The sequence below is a fragment of the Sesamum indicum genome, linkage group LG11 (genome assembly GCF_026168435.1).
Source record: "Sesamum indicum cultivar Baizhima isolate 11 linkage group LG11, ASM2616843v1, whole genome shotgun sequence".
NCBI lineage: Eukaryota > Viridiplantae > Streptophyta > Magnoliopsida > Lamiales > Pedaliaceae > Sesamum > Sesamum indicum.
In genome coordinates, this window is record NC_142667.1 from 10,151,647 (window position 1) to 10,170,715 (window position 19,069).

Here is a 19,069-nt window from a genome sequence, read left to right on the forward strand (position 1 = left end):
CAGTACCCCTATGTTTGGAACAGAAAAAGAGATTTAACTCAAACACAATTAAGATATCATCAGAAATTAAACAACCTGGAACAAAAATCGATTGAGATGGGGAGGTAATAGGATCAAGAAAATTAGCTATAATTTTAGACACTAACTTATAAAGCATGTTACAAAGACTAATCGGATGGATGTGTGTTATAGACTCGTGTTTAGAATATTTCGGAATAATAACAATATTAGTATGGTTAAATTATGAAGGCATAGTCCAAATGTTCAAAATATTGAGAACTTGTCGATAATATTAGGTAACCATATGCCAAAAATGCTTATAAAAAATTGGTGGAAAGCTATCGGGACCAGGGGCATATTAAGGGAGACTATGGGAAAAGAGTAAATAACCTCCTCCGTAGTGAATGGTTTCAACAACTTAGTGTCATCTCTGGATTCACACATGGAAACAACACTTCGGCAGCCACCAAAAGAACATAAATCGTTGGCCTATCAGATGAAAAGAAGTTGAAAAAATAAGCTGAACTATGTCCTGCATGCGCTTCTTATCCTCTGCCCACTGTCCTTTAGAATCACGAAGAGCCGCAATTCAATTCTCATGATGATGAAACCCGATTATGGAAATAGTATGTATTACGATCACCAGCTTTTAGCCAATCTGTCTTAACTCGCTGCTGCCACTTAATTTCAATCCGAGAGACCAATTCCTTTTGTTCATTTTGATGTTGTTGTGAAGAAGTTTAATGGCCACTGTTATTGGGATCTCTTGTAGCTGAATAAGTTCCTCTTCCAGTTCCTTAATACGACAACAAAGGGTTGTCACAGTTCCACTCCAAGAAACTAAATAGGCTTGACAAGTCTTCAACAAGCAACATACCCTAACCGCTGTATTCTCATCAAGATGAGGCCTCCATGAATGTCCACAAGATGATTCACGCAACAACCATGCCTCAAACTGAAAAGGCCTTGATGAATGACGAGAGGGGGACAAACGCTCTCCTTGTAGCTGAATAATAACTAGGAGAATTATGCTAGTAGGGGGCAACAAAGACTAAATCGAGCATTTAGGAATTGGACACGCCATGCCAAGTTGGCTTAAGCTCTATCAAGATGTTCGTGTACTTTGTTAGGCTCTTCTCGTTTGTTTGACCATGTGAAACGAAAACCTCAATACTCAATGTTCGATAGGCTACATCTATGTAATGCATTGGAGAAATCCATAATCTAATATGGAAGACACTGATATCTTCCACTTTTCTCATTTTGATCTAGAATTTTGTTAAAATCTCCAGCATATACCATGGAACGGAATATTAATGGCTCAACCACTCAAGTAATTGGCACAAAAGTTTTAGAAACAAGCATCCAGAGCCCCATAGAATCCCGTTAAACGCCATAAAAGTGCATATTGTGCTTCATGAAATATAACATCAATATAGGACTCGGATTGACTAAGGAGTTGAACATCCAAGTCATGACGTCAAAGAAGTGCAAGACCACCCCATTTTTCGATTGAATCAACAGTAACACAAAATAGTTCAAATTTGTGTTTTAATGCATTAATCTTTGCTCTTCGACACTTAGGTTCAACAAGGAAAATAAGTAGAGGATCAAAATCCAATATCAAACGACCGAGATTCTAAACTTTTAGGGAACCTCCCAAACCCTAATAGTTCCAGAATAAGGAATTCATAATGGGCACGGGGGCTACTCCGCAACCTCTGTCAATAATAAAGATAGAGAAGAACATTTTTCAGTTGAACACGTTCAGGAGTAGAAACCAACAGAGCCTCCCTGGCATCCTACGCTTTTGTCCTCTACAAACTAGAGAACCATAGTACTCCGACCATGTCTACTACCATGAGGAGTGACACCCAAAGAAGGCCACACCATAGACGGTTGTGGAGGGAAAATAACTTGGAAGTGGCATATTAACAAGAGTCTCGATATCCGTGGTTGATATTGCCTGAGGAGATGGAAATCAAGTAGTAGGAATGTATGAACTATGCTCTTAGTGGACGACTTTACCTTTTAGTTCATTGCCACAAATCGAATCCATACACTACAAAGAGACAGGCACATCCAGTGTCCGAAAACCTCCAAAAATATTTGGTCCCTTGAGAGAATCAGGTTGAGGAGAGGGAGAGGACGATTCCCTAAATCGAGATGACTTTTGGAGCCAAGAGCCATACAGTGTAATTCGGGCATGGATCAACGAAACCATCAGCATATTGGAGCTTGCAGTGTTTTGCTATATGGCATAGAATACAACATAAAAAACATTAGTATTCAAACATTCATATTGAAACGAGACAACAACTTCTTTTCCATCCTTTGAACAAATTATAGTCACTAAAAGCTGCGACTTACATACATTAGTAGCGATTCGAGCACGGAATGAGGGAGGCAACCAATGCCATAACAGAATGAATGAAAAACTTTCTCACAATTCCTACCTTGCTTCCAATAAGCAAGCCAAAGCTGAGGTAGCTTCAATCCACACAGTGAAGTCACAAGAAACAACTCCATGGTGAAGGGGTCCTCATTTGCACCGATAGCATAGAGGAGGGGTAAATTGTTCCCAAAATTCATGGACAGCCCCCCCAGAAGCCTACGTTTGTCCATGCAATGATTACAACATACTACAAATCAATTTGAACTGATGTTGGTAAACTCAATCCCTTTGCCCGGGTTCACAGCACGTAGAAATGTAGAACTCAGCCTCAAAATTAACCCCACAGTGAGTAAGAATTCGGCCACCACAGAAAGCTCATAATTCCCACCGCCGGGCCAAAACGTTTTAACCATCCGTTCAATCTCAGGATCCAAAGCCAACAATTACAGTCATAAACAGATTGGAAAAGATAGTTACCAAGGAATCCAAAAATAATTTTAGCTGCGGAAACCACTACAGTACCGAAGTTCTAGAACAAGAAGAAACTAAATAAAGAGATATACGGAAAACCTAATAAATAAAAACGAAGCAGGAAAGGAGAAAGTGAAAAAGACTAAAGACGCCAGAGAAACAATTGTCGGCAAGAACAATTTGAACAAAGAGAAAACCGCCACTCTCACGCGAACCCAAGGCGGTTACCATGCAAAAAGCCGTCCATAACTCCCATGAAAAGAGAGAAGATCACTAAGGAGCGATAGAGAAGATCACTAGAGGTTTGGTGTAATTACACGTCGACCTCCTGTGGTTTGAGAAATTGCACATAGTACCTTTGATATTTGTTTCCTTCTTTTAAATAGACCCTACTAGTAAAAATTCATCGAATTTGCTGAAATTAATAAAAAGTTGTACGAAAATTTATATTTACTCATAATTTACTTAATACCACCCTTTTACACGTTAAATAAATCTTTTTTAAACCACTAAAAATTTATGTATAATTATATCAAATCTAAAAAAAATGTGTAATCATCCCATAATTTTTCTATTTTACCTAAAAGGACTTCCACGTGGACATAATGAGCTTCTACTTATGGGGCGTTCACAATGGTTTAATTGTTTATTAGTCTTTTGATGGAGTAAGATGAAAAGAATATGTTTTTGGCATACAACGTACACCTTTGAATCATTTAAACTAAGTTTATTTAAACTAAAAGTTATAAATTTCTTCTCACTAATTTCTGCATTTTACTGAAAAAAATTTACAAATTATGTCTTCTTCGCTAAATCCACTTCAATTTTTTCTACTTTTTTTCATTTTGTTTCAAATCATCTCAATTTTCACTATAACTAATTAGGTTTCTAATTTTTTCTATAAGTTATTCGGACATAAAGCAAAAACCATTGCAAATAGACCCTTATAATTATTGAAGTCTATATTAGCTTATTTGTTCAGAAAAATAATAATCACTCTATATATATCATGTGAGATTGACATGCCAATTCTCAGTCGAATTCATATAATTTCCAACGAAATTGTGTTGTTGGATTTCTTGACGTACTTATGCCAGTTATCAGCCGCACATTTTTGTCTTGTCATGCAGGTACCCACGAGCTCTACACAGGTTTTTTCCTGCAAACCTACTCCACATATTTTACATCTTCAACACTTTTCCTTCTTTGAAAGTTTGAAATTCTCAAAGCCCGCTGAGACAAAACCCTCATTTAGATAGACAACATTTTTACAATACCAACATCAAGGCTACATACCATTGGACTCGGGCACAACTCATTATAGTTCAAGTTTATTTGAATTTGCATCAAGCTAATTTAGAAATTACGTTTGAATTCAATTTGATTATTGATCTAAGGGCTAAGTGCAATTTTATCTTCCTATAATATGTGAAATGGACAAGTAAATTCATGTGAAAAAAGAATTAGCAAATCACCCTCCTATGTTTCAAAAAATAAGGGTTTAGATATGTGGTCATCTGCTTCATTTTTCAAAATATAAGAGGATAAATTGCTATTGAATTTTTCACAGAAGGTTTTTTTACTCATTTTTCATATCAAAAAGGGGTAAATTGCATTGTTTTCATTGATCTAATCAAGTTCAGACCAGCTTCAATTAGATCAATTAACATGAGTGGAGCTCGAATAATTTGATAATTTTTAAGTACATTTCATTACCTTAGCATTAATTAAATCGAGCTCGAAAATAGTTTATCCAACAAAGATTTTGGTTAAAATTTGATATGTTACATTAAATATATCGAATCCAAACAAACTTTTATCAATCAATTTCAATCGAAAAATATCAAAAAGTTTGATTTATTTGTTCAGCCTAATGAATAGCTGATATAATTGGTAAGAATAATTGTGTATTAGTGGCGCATAATAATGCCTATAGGCGCAGTGGAAACAAGAAAGTGGAGCCAGCTATATCCAATTTCACTCTTTTTACTGAATCCCATTTTGCTTGCGTTTGTTCCTGAAATGGCTGGTGCACAATTTAAACATCTCTTCCGTTTTTGGTCTACTATCCATATATATATATATATATATATATATGTGTATATTTATTTTTTTTTGACGCCCAATAACACAATGCCTTTGCCTATACTTTTTTGATTCTTGCTTCCGACCTACAGTTTTCAGCTTGTTAGCCCACCAACATTTCCCTGATTCAGGAAAATCCTTGATGTCTTTGCAAGCTGTAAGCTTGTTTTCCCTTCATACTTTAACCCTCTTTGTTAATAATAATTGCTACTATCTCTGTCTCTCTCTCTATATATCTCTATGCTCGTTTCTCTCTCTTCTCAGTTCTCCCACACACGTAGAATTCGAGATTTACTTTTTGAATTCCTGTTTTTCTTTTTTGTAGAACAGTGTTCTTTTAAGGCAGCTTTTCCATGAAATGGAAGCAGCCTAGATTCTGCGCCCTTAGCGCTGTTGTCCCTGCCCAACTTCTCAAAACCCGAGTAGCTCCACCAAGAATTGGACGGAGAAATCAGGCGGAAATTCGACTAAAATGGGAAGAGCAACGAGGTGGTTGAAGGGCCTGTTTGGGATAAAGATTAAAGAGAAGGAGAGGAGGGAGTATTCCGGTGACGGGAAAGGAAAGGAGGGTCGCTGGAGCGCTGGGCATTCGGGGAGGGACGACGCTGTGGGGACGTTGTGCCATAACCCCACAACCATACCGCCCAATATCACGCCGGCGGAAGCTGCGTGGCTGAGATCTTTCTACGACGAATCCGACAAGGAGAGGAACAAGCACGCCATAGCGGTTGCTGCTGCAACCGCCGCGGCGGCTGATGCCGCTGTGGCTGCGGCGCAGGCGGCTGTGGCGGTGGTTCGGCTCACCAGTCAGGGACGTGGCACGGCAGTGTTTGGTGGGAGCCGGGAAAAGTGGGCTGCTGTCAAGATTCAAACGGTGTTTCGTGGATACCTGGTACGTACGTACATTAATTAAGTTTTGATTTCAGAGCTCGATTTATGTAATGCAAAATCTTGGTTAGAAATCAGTTAAAAAAGTCAGTCACTCGTTCGTAACCCTTCTGTTCCTCCATTTGTTTATGGGTTTTATTCGATTTGTGTGTTGTCATTTAGTAATTTAGAGTTCGTATTCTGTGTTGGGAACGCAAAAACCAACAGGCCCGAAAAGCCCTCCGGGCTTTGAAGGGATTGGTGAAGATTCAGGCGCTGGTGAGAGGATTTTTGGTGCGTAAACAAGCTGCCGCCACGCTTCACAGCATGCAAGCCCTTATAAGAGCACAAGCTAGTGTTCGGGCCCAGAAAATTCGTCGGCTAATCAACAACGAAGAGGGTTTTCCTCCTCAACTTCAAGCCCGAATATCCCCCCTGGTCAGTCCCGTATATCAGTTTAATTTTTTTTTTATTTTTTCATCCTGCTTTGGCAAATGGAAGTCATGAACTATATATTTGTTGGGTTGATTATAAATCTGCAGCAAAAACACGATGATGCAAGAAGCGAGCATCCAACATCATTGCACAGCAGAAGGCTTTCGGCGTCATCTGAGGCTGCCATGAATTCATTTGACGAGAGCCCGAAAATCGTGGAGGTGGATACGGGCAGCAGGACCAGATCAAGATCCAGGAGGGCCAACTCATGGATGCTAGACTCCGGCGAGTACTCATTTGGAAAGGCAACTTCCTCCCCATTCCCATGTCGAATTCCGGCCCGACTACCAACCCCAGAAAGCCGGAACTTCCCGGATCAAGAGTGGGGTTTGACCGGCGAAGAATGCCATTTCTCGACCGCACAGAGCACTCCAAGATTTACCACTTCCTGCGGCTGCAACACGCCCCTCACCCCAGCAAAGAGCGTGTGCCCGGAAAGCTACTCCAGAAGCTCCGGCGACCACCCGAATTACATGGCCAAGACGCAGTCGTTCAAGGCGAAGCTCAGGTCCCAGAGCGCTCCGAAACAGAGGCCCGAGCCTGGCCCGAGGAGGAGGTTGTCACTCCATGAAGTGATGGAGTCGAGGAATAGCCTTAGCGGGGTGAGAATGCAGAGGTCATGCTCACAAGCACAAGAAGCCATAAATTTCAAGAACGCCGTGATGGGGAAGATTGGTAGGTCTTCTGATTTTGTTAGAGAAGATGAATTCTACCCCAATTGAGAAACGTTTTGAAGAAATGTACGTTGTTGTTGTAGTGTAGATTCTTACGGGCAAGAACATATTAGATTTGCGGAAGCATTTATGGTACTCAAGTAGATTTCATTAGCAGTAAAGAGCCTACTTTTTTGTAATATTACATGTCAAATTAATGCTTCATTCTTGTGCTGATATTAAGAGTTCAGAGCCCACAAATTCAGACAATGGAGAAAAAGTAAAACATTTGAGTGTTTGAGGGGTTAAATGCAATTCAGCCCCTATGTTAATGAAAAAGTATAAAAAAGAATTTGTGAAAAAATAAAGTGCAAAAATCTTCTTGTTATTTAAAAAATAATACAATTTACCTTGGAATATTTTGCATTTTTCTATTAACATATGGGGTAAATTGCATTTAACCCGTTTCTCAGAGAGTTAGAAAATGTGAGACGTTTAATATTTTCGAATCCAACGTTTACTATATATTATATAATATAGAAAAATTTAGAAGTTCAATATCTGCAACTATGTTTTACAAAGTAAATTATATATGTACAAAGATACATACAAGTATGAAAATAAAAATTTATGTTATATTGAAATTATGTATTTTATATTCAATTTCAATAAATATTTAAAATATCATATTATTTTATGCCTCTAAAATATGTACAGCTCGAACAAAACCCAAATAAAGAGCTCAAGAATGCACATGGCCCAAGAAGGATTCCCCATGCATGGCCCTCGAGGAGAATGGACTATTGCACAAGCCCATAGACACACCCCCAAGCCCATGGGAAAAGGGCTCCCATTCCAAGACTTACAGAAAATCAGACCCGAAGGCGTCAAGTTTGGACTTTAGCCCAACAAACAACTTTTTGCTCACATTATTATTAATTACTCTCAAAATTATAGAGATATTATAGATTAATTAGATAGATAATTTTGTAAAATTTAAAATTTATATATAAGTTAAATATAATTTTTTAAAATTGTATTGACTATATTTTGTTAAAAGAATGTACATATAAGTGTTCATATATATATATATATATTTTACAGCCCAAAACATTAAATATGTAAATTTTCAAATAATAATGTAAAATTATGATAAGCTTATAGAGTTTTAGGTTTCTATGCTAATTATAAAGATTATAAATTTTGAACAAGCTTGTTTAATAAAAAAAATTACGATAATTCAATTTTTTAAGGAAATAATTGTAATAATATATTTTAAAAGGGCTAAATGATAAGAACATTTTTGTCCTGAAATTATGATCAATGTTATGGGAGAGATAGTAGCTGACACTCCCTCTATCTCAAAATAGTTCATTCCCTATAATGTATGAAAATAAGTTCTTTAATCTTTTGATTTATTTGTGATCAATTGATTATTTAATAACTGATCTAAAGTTAATACGCTTTGTCCCGTTAAATTATTTTTGAGACAGCATTTATTTCCTTAAACTAATAAGTGTAATATTGTTGTCCCGACCCCATAACGACGGCCGGTCGACACTTTTTACATTTTCGGTGGAATTATCAACACAGTTCGGAAGGAATAAAGGCCGCCTCAAAAAGTTTAGTAAATAAATATTTCAGACACAGTTTTGATGGGAGATGACGTTAGTCGAAAATTTTGGAACGGACTTTTGACAGTCATCCTCGGCAGTTGAAAATATTTGATTTTATATCACTATGTTTGTTTTCATTTTCAAGTTATCTTCGAAAATAGTCAAAACATACTCAATGTTTGTCATCATACAAAAACACTTTATTTGAGTGTTTTTAACTGTTTTAGCATAAATACATATATATATACACACACATATACATAAATATATATAAAAAAGACATGATTTGACAGTGATTTGACAATGAACAATAATTTTTGTCTCATAAAACATAACATTAAGCATACAATACTTACTTTAAATTATCTCCAAAAATAAATTCAAACATACATACTATCTCTAACACATACTTATTTATATTTGTTTTTCTCTCTCTATCTCCATAAAACACAACAAATCGTTATGTTGTATGAAATTAGAATATAATAGATTAATATTTTTATTTTTCACAAATCTCCTTTTAGTTGCAAATGAGGATGTATATATAGGAAGCTCAGTAATCGTTATGTTGTGGGTTGAATGTGGTTTTTGTCTCTATTTGTTATTTTCCGATTGCTTTTGTCACATGGTTGGGGAGTATTCAGATAATGAAAAGTTGTTATCCAAATTAAGTTTAATCGAACCAAATTAATTATAGAGCAACTCTGATATATTTGTTATGTATTTATCATTTTTTCTTAATTATATTAAAAAAATATATAGTACACTTGACATATAATTAATTTAAATTTAATAGAATTCAGTCTGGAATAAAATTTCCTACAAACAATTTAGCCCAACACATTCCTTAACAATCGACAAAATTTTAGTAGATTAAGGGACTAAACTGCAAAAGCACAACTAAGAAAACTATATAAAAAGTTTCAGTAAAGCCCTTTAAAATTAAGGAAACAACCAAAAGTGCGGACAAAAACAACAACAGATCATACCTATCAATCTTATTGAAAATAAAACCAAAACCAAATATATCAATTTGCAAAACACCTCAAATATGTTAGCATAATAATTAATGTCATCCTACTTGTCTTTCTGTATTTCATCTATTACTTCTTGAAATATTCATATTTCGGTTTGGGTTAAATGTAACTGGTCTTCACGATCATATGAGAAATAAACAAAAAAATTCTTATGAAAAAAAAATAAAAAATTACCCTTTGTATTTTAGAAAATAAAGTAAAAAATTACCCCCTATCAAAGGTAATTTGTTTCATTTTCTAAAAATATAGGGACTAATTTGCAAAAAAAAATTCACAGGAGTTTTTTTGTAAATTACATTTTTCCCATTTCGGTTTATTACCCTGTTTTTTAGGTAGAAAGGAGCAAAGGTAGTAATGCCAATCACAAAGTTTTCTCATTCACAAAATGACATATATAGATATTGTTAAAATCCAGGAAAAAGCATTTTAAAAGGGAAGTCTATTGATTATTCTCACTTGCAAAGAAAATACAGAGTAGCTCGTTTATATAGCTTTCAAGAAGCTTGAACTGCCGTAACTAACAAAACTGAATGAGAACTGAAAAATTGCTAAAACAAAAGGCGATTAAAGGAACTAATGAAAGCGCTAATGACTAAATAAGAACAGAAAACACGACTTCCATCAGATTTTAAATAGCCCGCAAAGTTCCTTCCCTATTGCATATGGTGCCTTCTTCTTCCTCTTGTTTTGGTTGCTGATGGGCAGAAAAGTTAGAAATCTTACCAATTTTAACAGATGTCATTTACAATGCACCAATAGTAGAATATCACGCACACACACAGACACACCCCTGCATACATACAGCAAATTCAACATTTTTATACGTCGTTCTTGATTGCAGCACTATATCCACTCTGATCATCATAGTAAGTACTTATCCCACAGCATCACACCTCCATACTTGTTAGAACGCCGGAAGCACCTTTGAAGTAAGACCATCTGCAGGAATAAAGCGGCCACTACCGGCAGCCCGAGTAAAATCTCCGTCGCCTTAATAGAACCCCATTGCTTCCAGGCCTGTTCAAGATCCGTCTTCCCAGACGTGTACTGGCACGGAGGACGAGTAAGAGTTTTGGCCGAAATGCTGCTGCCATTGCTGAGAAGTGATTGGATTATATGACAATTGTACCTACGGCATATGTGTCGCCAAGATTCCTATAACTGACCCATTATCATCAAGAACTAAAAGCTAACCAAATGAAATATACAAGTCGAGACGTAAATTTAGCCCCATTAAATGTCTTAACAATAATTTGAACTCACATCAAAGATGCAGCAATGTTCGACTTTAATCACTAGATCACAACGATTGGCTAAATTAAGTTCAACTACACTTAACAAATCATACGACTATCGTAATTACGATGTGTACTAATGATACAGTAAGTAGAATTTATTTTCAAGCTATTACTTTGTGTACGATCAAATTTGGTTGGATATAGCATCCTTCATTTACTTTTACCACTATTTCTTGACTCCAAGTACAATCAGAAACATAAGGAAGGGGATATATATATATATATATATACACTTAATTTTAATAACTTCAATTACTTTTATAAATATATATATATATATAGAATTTTTAAAATATTTTTTTATTGTTTATTCGCAATTTTTGAAGTACACACGAAACCAAGATATTTTCAGTTTGTTAGATTTTAGGGATAATTATACTCCCCTTTCTTGAGGTTTGGTGTAATTATATTTAAACTCCTTGTGGTTTGGAAAATTACATCTAACACCCTTGATGTTTGCTTCATTCTAACAAATAAGTTCCTCCATTAGTCAAAATTTATCAAATTTGCTGATATTAACAAAAAAATAAAAAAAATTATATTTACCCTCTATTGACTTATTGCATGTCAAATAAACTTTTTATGATCAAATTACCCTCATACTTTTTCACGCGTTAATACATGTGAAGAGGTATATCTTCATCGTTATAAGATGTAATTTTTTGTTAGACAAAAGAAACCTCAAAGGTACTAGATGTAATTTTTCAAATTATACGGCCCCTATGTGTAATTACATTAAACTCAGGAAAGAAAAGTGTAATTATCCCTAGATTTTATATTCAATACTATTTTATATAAGTTTAATAGTTTTTCCAACAAGAGTATGGAAAGGTGGTACTTTTGGTTCATTTGAATTTATTTTTGTCGTGTATATGTCGTGTAACGATCGTTAATGGATACATTTTCTGACAGAATTGGTAATTTCTGATGATAAATGTGTTAAACGTGCTATTTTTTTATCGAAATAAAATTATCTTTTATTGTTGAAATAAATTTCAAATGAATCAAAAGTGCCATCCCAGAAATTGCAATTCTCCACATGTGAGCTTCACTAAGAGGGTATAATGGATACAAGTGTAGATCAAAATTCATGTTCCACTCTCATATCAACTAGTTGATCTGGTTTATGCTCATAGGGATTCAAGTTCACAATCAAACCCTATCCCTTTTCAATCCAGCTCAAGACATGTCAAAGAATTACTATCATTTTATTTAAATATCAAAACATTGATCATCATAACAATTTGAGTTCTTTAGGCGATGGTTTAAATATAATTTTTGTCCCGTATAACTTGCAGTTTGACATCTTTTTAAACTAGCAATTAGATACTATAATTGTTATTTTTTTCCGATTTTGATCTATTAAACTGATAAATAAAAATAAAAGCCCCAAACAAAAACCAGCACGTGCCGGGCACACATTTTATTTTGAAAATATTTACAAAATCCAATAACTAAAGAACGGGACTGGAAAAAATTAAAAGTTACAGGATTTATTTGCTATTCTGAAAAGATAAAGAACTAAAACGCAAAAATACAGATACACAAGTAAGAGAAAAACCTTAATTTTTAGCATTAAAATCTTCAAATTCCATCCCATGTATCACCGACATTGCGAGGTTCTTCGATCTAACACATCTTCCTAACACTGTTAATGAAGATATTGGTTTTCTCATAAAGAAAAAGGAAAAGCAGTTTGTGCTTTAATACACTTAAACTCTCTCTAAAAACGCGAAATTATATTTTCTTCTAAAAAAATTTAAAATTACACTTATACCTCCTCCAAAAATTCTCTGTTTACACATGACCTCCTTTCGTTAAAATTTGGACAGAAAATACTGATGTCGGCAAAAAATTACATAAATTTTTAATTTTGTCCCTCATTTAATATTCTCGTATATATTTTTATATTTATAAAGGGATAGATTTAATATATATATATATATATATATGGAGTGAGATTAATATTACTATTTTTTTTAAAATACAAAATTATTACATGAGAATATTAAATGGAAAGCAAAATTAAAAATTTATGTAATTTATTTATTATTTTTTGTTAAAGTCTACATTTTCGTTCAAATCATAATAAAAGAGGTTTAGATATAAACGATAAATTTTTGGAGCGAGTGCAAATATAATTTTAATTTTTTCTAGAAAAAGTATTATTCGCATTTTTAGATAGATCTAAGTATAATTAACCCTGACATACATGATTATAGGTTGATCCATTCAGATCCATCGATGAAAGAAAGGGAAATAAAGGGTTTAGCCTCTTCATCAGAAAGTTCTCTCGACCATGAAACCCTTCCTGCAAAACTTGCCCCTGCTCCCCTACACTTGTACTGTCCATAGAACACAGTCCTGCAATACATATATACTTAGTACTTGACTCAACTCGATGGATGTACGTGCATAATTTAAATTTTTATTATATTTATTTATTTAATAAAATAAAATAATATATATTATAATAAATGATTGATTAAAACTAATAAAATAAATTAATTTAGAATGTATATGAGTAGAAAATACCAAATTAATCAAATATATTATTATTTTAAGGTGCAATATTTTATTTTAAAAAAAATAAAATTTTGAAGTATTTGGATAGAAAAAAATTAAAAAAGAGTAAATTTTTCGACGTATTAGTACTCATAATTAACATGATTATAATTACTTAATAAGGTCAAAATTAAAACAATCATATGAAGATTTTAAAAATGTTTAGGACATCTTATGAACTATTGACACTATACCCAAATACCCTCTAAATCTGCGGATTGAATTTTTTATTTCATATAATGTTTCATCTTATGTTGCGTTTAATATATACAAATCATGTGTATATTAATTATCTGGCATACTCAATACATACGTATAATTTAAATTTTTATGATATTTATTTAATCAATGAAAGAGAAAAAAAAATAAAATAAACAACTTATTATAGTCGATCATACACAATACATTGACTATATAGTCCTAGGCCATAATAAGTATGATCGACTATATAGTCGAGCTATATAGTCCTAAAACAATATTTTTCTGGCCTAGGACTGGCCTAAAACAACATTGACTATATAGTCGATCATACTATTATCTGGCCTAGGACTGGCCTCGATCATACTATATAGTCGAGCTAATTAACAAGAAAAATTCTTATAAATTCGTTGCTCATCTACAAGAAATTTATTTGCTAATAATTTAACAACCAATTGTTTCGTAACTATTAAAACCATTTTTTTGTAGTTACATTTTCTTAAATAATTTTTATTAATTTTAAACTTGCATGAATAGAATATTATTAATAGAATTCCGCATATATTTTACCAATAAAAAGAAGTCACTTTATACTTTTTAAATAGTATATCTACATTAATTCTACATATAGTAAATTACAACAGGTTTGATATAATTTCAAATATTCTTCCATTGTTTGAAAAATTACAAATATCCTCTACAATGGGCTGTCACCGGGAAATATTTGTTAGCGTATATTTGTAATTTCAAGAGGATATTTATAATTGTTCAAATAATAAAAAATATTTATAATTATATCAAATTTCATCAAAGCCTATTGTAATTTACCAATGCATATAGATACCGATCTTATCTCTGACAAAAAAAGACCTGCAAAAGAGAGAAACAGGCTATAGCTAGTGGTCGCCCATGAATTTTAGTAGAATCACAGGCACCGTCCCACGCTCACAACTATAAAGCAACTTCCCTCCTTATCAAATTTAAATTAATATATCGTGTGATTGGTGTACAGTTAAGAAAGAATCAGTGACAAATTTAATTCGTACTAAAATTTTTCCTTTTGAAAAGGAATGTCAGTATAATATATTTTAAAAAATATTTATATATGTAAAAAATATATCGTTAAATAGAGAAAAAAATTGTTATTACAACGTAAAATTGAGAATAATTATGTAATTAGACATAATTTGAGGAGTATGGAGTGTAAATTATAGTGGTGGGAGGAGACAGTGAAATGTAGTATTTGTTTGTGAATATTGTGCGGTAATGAAAAAAGACTTACAATTGTCTGGAGGGATCGCCCCAGTCATGCCAGCCTTTTGGGATGATGATGTTATCCATGTAAGTGTAGGCAAAAACAACCCTAGAGAAAGGACCCCATGCCCTCCCCAGGTACAGTGCGCCTGACCCTGTTACTTTACAGTTGACGAAGGAAAAGCCAGTGTCGTCTAACATGCTGCTCCTCCCTTGTGCTGTCACTGCACCTGTCACTGCTGCTACTGCATGCACCTCGCACTCCTGTAGCTACTCTCACATCTCAATATTCAACCATGTTTTTGCTCACCCCATCACATATATATATATATATATGGTTCTTTTTGTTTTTTTGTCGTGATTAATTTATCATAGTTAAAAGTAAAATCGTAACGAATCATCGTTAAGTACAATTATATGCAACGGTTATTAGTCGTTGTTTTTGCGTGCGATGTCAATAGCATTAGTCATGCGTGCCTCAAAATTGTCGGAAATGGGTCACAACTAAAAGCTATATTTTGCAAATACTTTGGTCGTTTCGTGGCAATTTTTTCAAAGTGTGGTCAAGACTTACACTTTTAGGTTAGTTTATTTAAGGGGATAAGTTATAATTTTAGTCCAATAAGTATGAAGGAATGACAATTTTAGTTTTATATGGTTTCATTTTGCAATCCCGTATGGTAATTTTACAAATTCCGCATATTGAGTACAAGAATACCCCGGGAAGCTCACATGATGAGCTTAATTTTGTGCACTTTTTGGCTATTTTATAATATTTTGACCATTTTTGTCGCATGACGATCTTAATTTTGTGCACTTTTTGGCTATTTTATAATATTTTGACCATTTTTGTCGTTCATGAGTGAAATTTTTGAGATTATAAATTAAATTGCCATCCTCATACTTATAGAACTAAAAATATAATTTTTATTTATTTTATGTTAAATTACAATAAGCTCTCCTGAAATTTAATATAATTACAGATATCTTCTTATTATTTGAAAAAATATTAGTACCCCCTAATTTTAACAGTTGTCTATTAATTAACCCAATGCGATAGTCCCCCCTTAGATCCCTATCTATTTTTTGTCGTGAACTTACCAAAATTTTCTTATAGATTATGAATTATAACTTGAAGTGAGAGACAGTATAGAAAATTCAAAAAAAAGAAAAATTGGCGATGGTCCACGACTCGCCACACTTTTGTTAGTTATTTAATTATAGTTACATTTATTATTATTATTATTATTATTATTATTATTATGTAATATTAAAATAAATAAACCTGTACATTACCTCAAACAAGGAAAGGCCATTCCCAAAGATGAAATCCACAGATCCTTCAATGTAGCAATCCTTGTAGTAATGCCTACCCGAGTGATCATACAGTGTGTCCTGCGCGCCCAGAAACTTGCATCCCACAAACGCCGCCGTGTCCCCCGATATTCGGAACGCCACTGCCTGCGTCCCCGTCTCTCCCGCTCGGGGCACCGGCGTCGTATTCTGCATATAATTAGTTCAATTTCGAAATCATAAAAACCTACATGTAATTCAGTACACATAAGGTAAAATGGTAATTCTAATCTTTTAAGTATACATGGTGGCAATTTTTAGTCCTATATGAATTTATTTTGACAACTTTGTTTTGTGATTTTAAAAACTTCGTACATTGCGGATAAAAACAGTCAAAATTTACTAAAATAGCCGAGAATGTGTGTGTAACATGCATGTGACATGCGAAACTTTTGAAATTCCAGGACAAATTTATAAAAATATTGAATTCATACAAAACTATAATTGTCATCCCATACAGCTACAGGATTAAAATTGTAATTTTTCCGTGCATATAGTATACCTTGAATGTAATATTCTTGGCTATAAAGTATGGGGCATCGACGGCAAAAGTGGCGGAAGCGAAGGTGCCAAGAGGGCGGCCTTTGGGTCCGGGCGTCTGGGCTGTATCCCCCCACTCTACTATTGTACTCTCTGCTCCTCCTCCTTCTATCGTTATAAACGACTTCAATTTGGGTATTCTCACTTTCTCCCTACAAATTAAATATTTTTTAGTAAAATTTTTGTTGTAGAAAAAATAATTATACTAAAAAATAAATAATTTGAAAAGTGAATATTTGGGGTAGGAGAAAGAGAAAAAAATATTAATTAAAAATAAATAACTGGTTTAGAAAATAATTTTTACCACTTGTAAATAGTGGGAAAATCGTGAAAGTGAATGGTTAGGGATTACATATAGATCGATGGATCTGGAATTATATAGCGTAGATAGATATATAAATATTATTTAATTTGATTTTCTATTAAACATTATGAGCAACATTATAGCTTTAATTCCAATTAATTATTAAAGTATGTACTCTAGAAATTAAAGAAAATTCTAGGATTATACATGGATCGATGAATCTGAAATTATAAATTTTAAATTTATTATAATATTTTTTTGAATTTGTTTGAATGATTTTAAATTTTTCAAATTTTAAATCCTTGACTCTCATTTTAAAGTATATTTTTTTAATATTGATGAATTTTTAAATATTTTTTATATGAAGTCATATAAAATCTCGTTTTCAAATATTTTATTCAATTAAATCTATTGATTCAAATATATTCTAGAAAAATCATAACCACTTAATTAATTGGCACTTCTCCTTATTATAGTCCCTTTGCATGAACTTTAATCCATTTTACAATCTGCTCTCAGCTTTTCACTGTCCGAACAACTAAAAATATTCTAAGTGTTTGTCAACTTATGTCTTTATATAACACAATTTAATGTGTTCTAATTTATTTTTATTTATCTTACGCTAATACGAAATACAAAATTAAACATATTTCAAAAAAAAAAAAGCAAATTGCATTTTTTGTTTTATAATTTAGGCTTTGAATGCTTTTAATCCCATTGCTTAAGGATTCTCGAAAATAATTCTATAAATTAATTTAAAAAATTCTCACTTTTAGTTCCGTAATGAAAATTGGCTGAAAGACCGAAATGATTTTTTCAAATTATAGGATTATTTTCAAGAATTCCATAAACAATTAGACTGAAAACATACTTTAACCAAGTCATGGTACGGAAAATAGCATTTCCTTGTCTTAAAAACACTCAAAAACACACATGCATTTCTATTTTTCAAAAAATTCTTGTCCAAAACAGATTTATTCGAATCAAACCAATCATCGTATTTGCTATGTGATTGGTCACTTTTTCCAAATCGTACACCAATCATACAACAAGTATTATGAACTTGCCGTACGACTAGTTCAAATTTGAACGAGTCGTGTATTCCGGACTATTTTTGTCTGGCAGTCTACCAAATACACAAAAACCCAAAAGAAACAACTAATAATAAAGCCAAACAAAGCATGAATAGTGTATGAAAATTAAAGAAGTGGTGGCGTACGTGTAAACCCCAGCATGAACATTGATGACAACCCTGAGTAGGTTAAGGGGAGGGAGAGAATCAAGTGCTTGTTGAATTGATGTGAAGTCTCCCAGTGCTGGATTTTTGTCAACTGTGAGGGTGTATGAAGGGAACACCCTATTCTTTGCTGACTTGAAGAGGGAATGATTGAGGCTGCCTACGAATTCAACCCACTTCAAGAATTGCTCTTCTGAGCACCCAACTCGTGTTTTGTTCATCACGCCTTTGCCCCAAGTCACTGCATTCTGGTTTGCGTTGATGCCCAGTGCTAACCACAGAATTGCAAGGTGGAAGAAGTGGGTATGCATGGTTGATGGGATGTGGAGGATGTGGATCACTGCCTGTATGCTGCAGTTCATATATAAAGCGTTTTTAAAGGGTGGAATGTGGGGGGAAATTCTAGTCCGAAGCGAGTTTGGTCAGACTCGAATCAATCATATGTCAAATATATTCACTTGTCCTGCGTAGATGCAGATGCAGATATACAAATTTAAAGAGAGCCGTGGATTATATAAAAAGTATACGGCAGTTGTATTATGATTCGTTTGATTCGATCAAATTTAATTTGAATTAAAGATTTGGGTATGTGAATGTTATATTGATAGTGATTGATGATGATTTAATATTTAGATATTAAAATTATATTTTGTTGTAGTATAAGAAAATAAAAAAGTTTGAGAAAACCAAAGGATTGAGAA

General features: G+C 33.5%; 2 protein-coding genes across 3 annotated transcripts; one reads left to right on the forward strand and one right to left on the reverse strand.

Annotated features, from left to right (window-relative positions):
• The first annotated feature begins 4,958 nt into the window (after positions 1-4,958).
• On the forward strand, positions 4,959-7,201 carry LOC105173557 (protein IQ-domain 26). 2 transcript variants are annotated; one of them, XM_011095340.3, is made up of 4 exons: positions 4,959-5,108; positions 5,282-5,843; positions 6,047-6,256; positions 6,361-7,201. In XM_011095340.3, exons 2-4 carry the CDS (start codon positions 5,424-5,426, stop codon positions 7,033-7,035), a joined length of 1,305 nt encoding a protein of 434 aa, XP_011093642.2. In that variant the 5' UTR covers positions 4,959-5,108; positions 5,282-5,423; the 3' UTR covers positions 7,036-7,201. The 2 variants fall into 2 exon arrangements, with proteins under 2 accessions (XP_011093642.2, XP_088731747.1); XM_088875621.1 differs by having other exon boundaries at positions 4,979-5,108; positions 5,277-5,843.
• A 5,846-nt stretch (positions 7,202-13,047) lies between these two features.
• Positions 13,048-18,785, reverse strand: LOC105173558 (putative pectinesterase 53). Its single transcript, XM_011095341.3, has 5 exons — positions 18,351-18,785; positions 16,790-16,979; positions 16,231-16,437; positions 14,963-15,204; positions 13,048-13,281 (listed from the first exon to the last, which is right to left on the reverse strand). Exons 1-5 carry the CDS (start codon positions 18,728-18,730, stop codon positions 13,134-13,136), a joined length of 1,167 nt encoding a protein of 388 aa, XP_011093643.1. The 5' UTR covers positions 18,731-18,785; the 3' UTR covers positions 13,048-13,133.
• Positions 18,786-19,069: the final 284 nt, after the last annotated feature.

Bases quoted from the DNA above. Each gene is read 5' to 3' on its own strand.
- LOC105173557 (XM_011095340.3), top strand. From the start codon at position 5,424: ATGGGAAGAGCAACGAGGTGGTTGAAGGGCCTGTTTGGGATAAAGATT. The intron at 5,844-6,046 runs GTACGTACGTAC...AAAAACCAACAG, and splicing joins CGGTGTTTCGTGGATACCTG to GCCCGAAAAGCCCTCCGGGC. The intron at 6,257-6,360 runs GTCAGTCCCGTA...ATAAATCTGCAG, and splicing joins AAGCCCGAATATCCCCCCTG to CAAAAACACGATGATGCAAG.
- LOC105173558 (XM_011095341.3), bottom strand. From the start codon at position 18,730: ATGAACTGCAGCATACAGGCAGTGATCCACATCCTCCACATCCCATCA. The intron at 16,980-18,350 runs GTACGCCACCAC...TTTAATTTGTAG, and splicing joins GTTCATGCTGGGGTTTACAC to GGAGAAAGTGAGAATACCCA. The intron at 15,205-16,230 runs GTAATGTACAGG...ATGTGAGAGTAG, and splicing joins ATGGCCTTTCCTTGTTTGAG to CTACAGGAGTGCGAGGTGCA.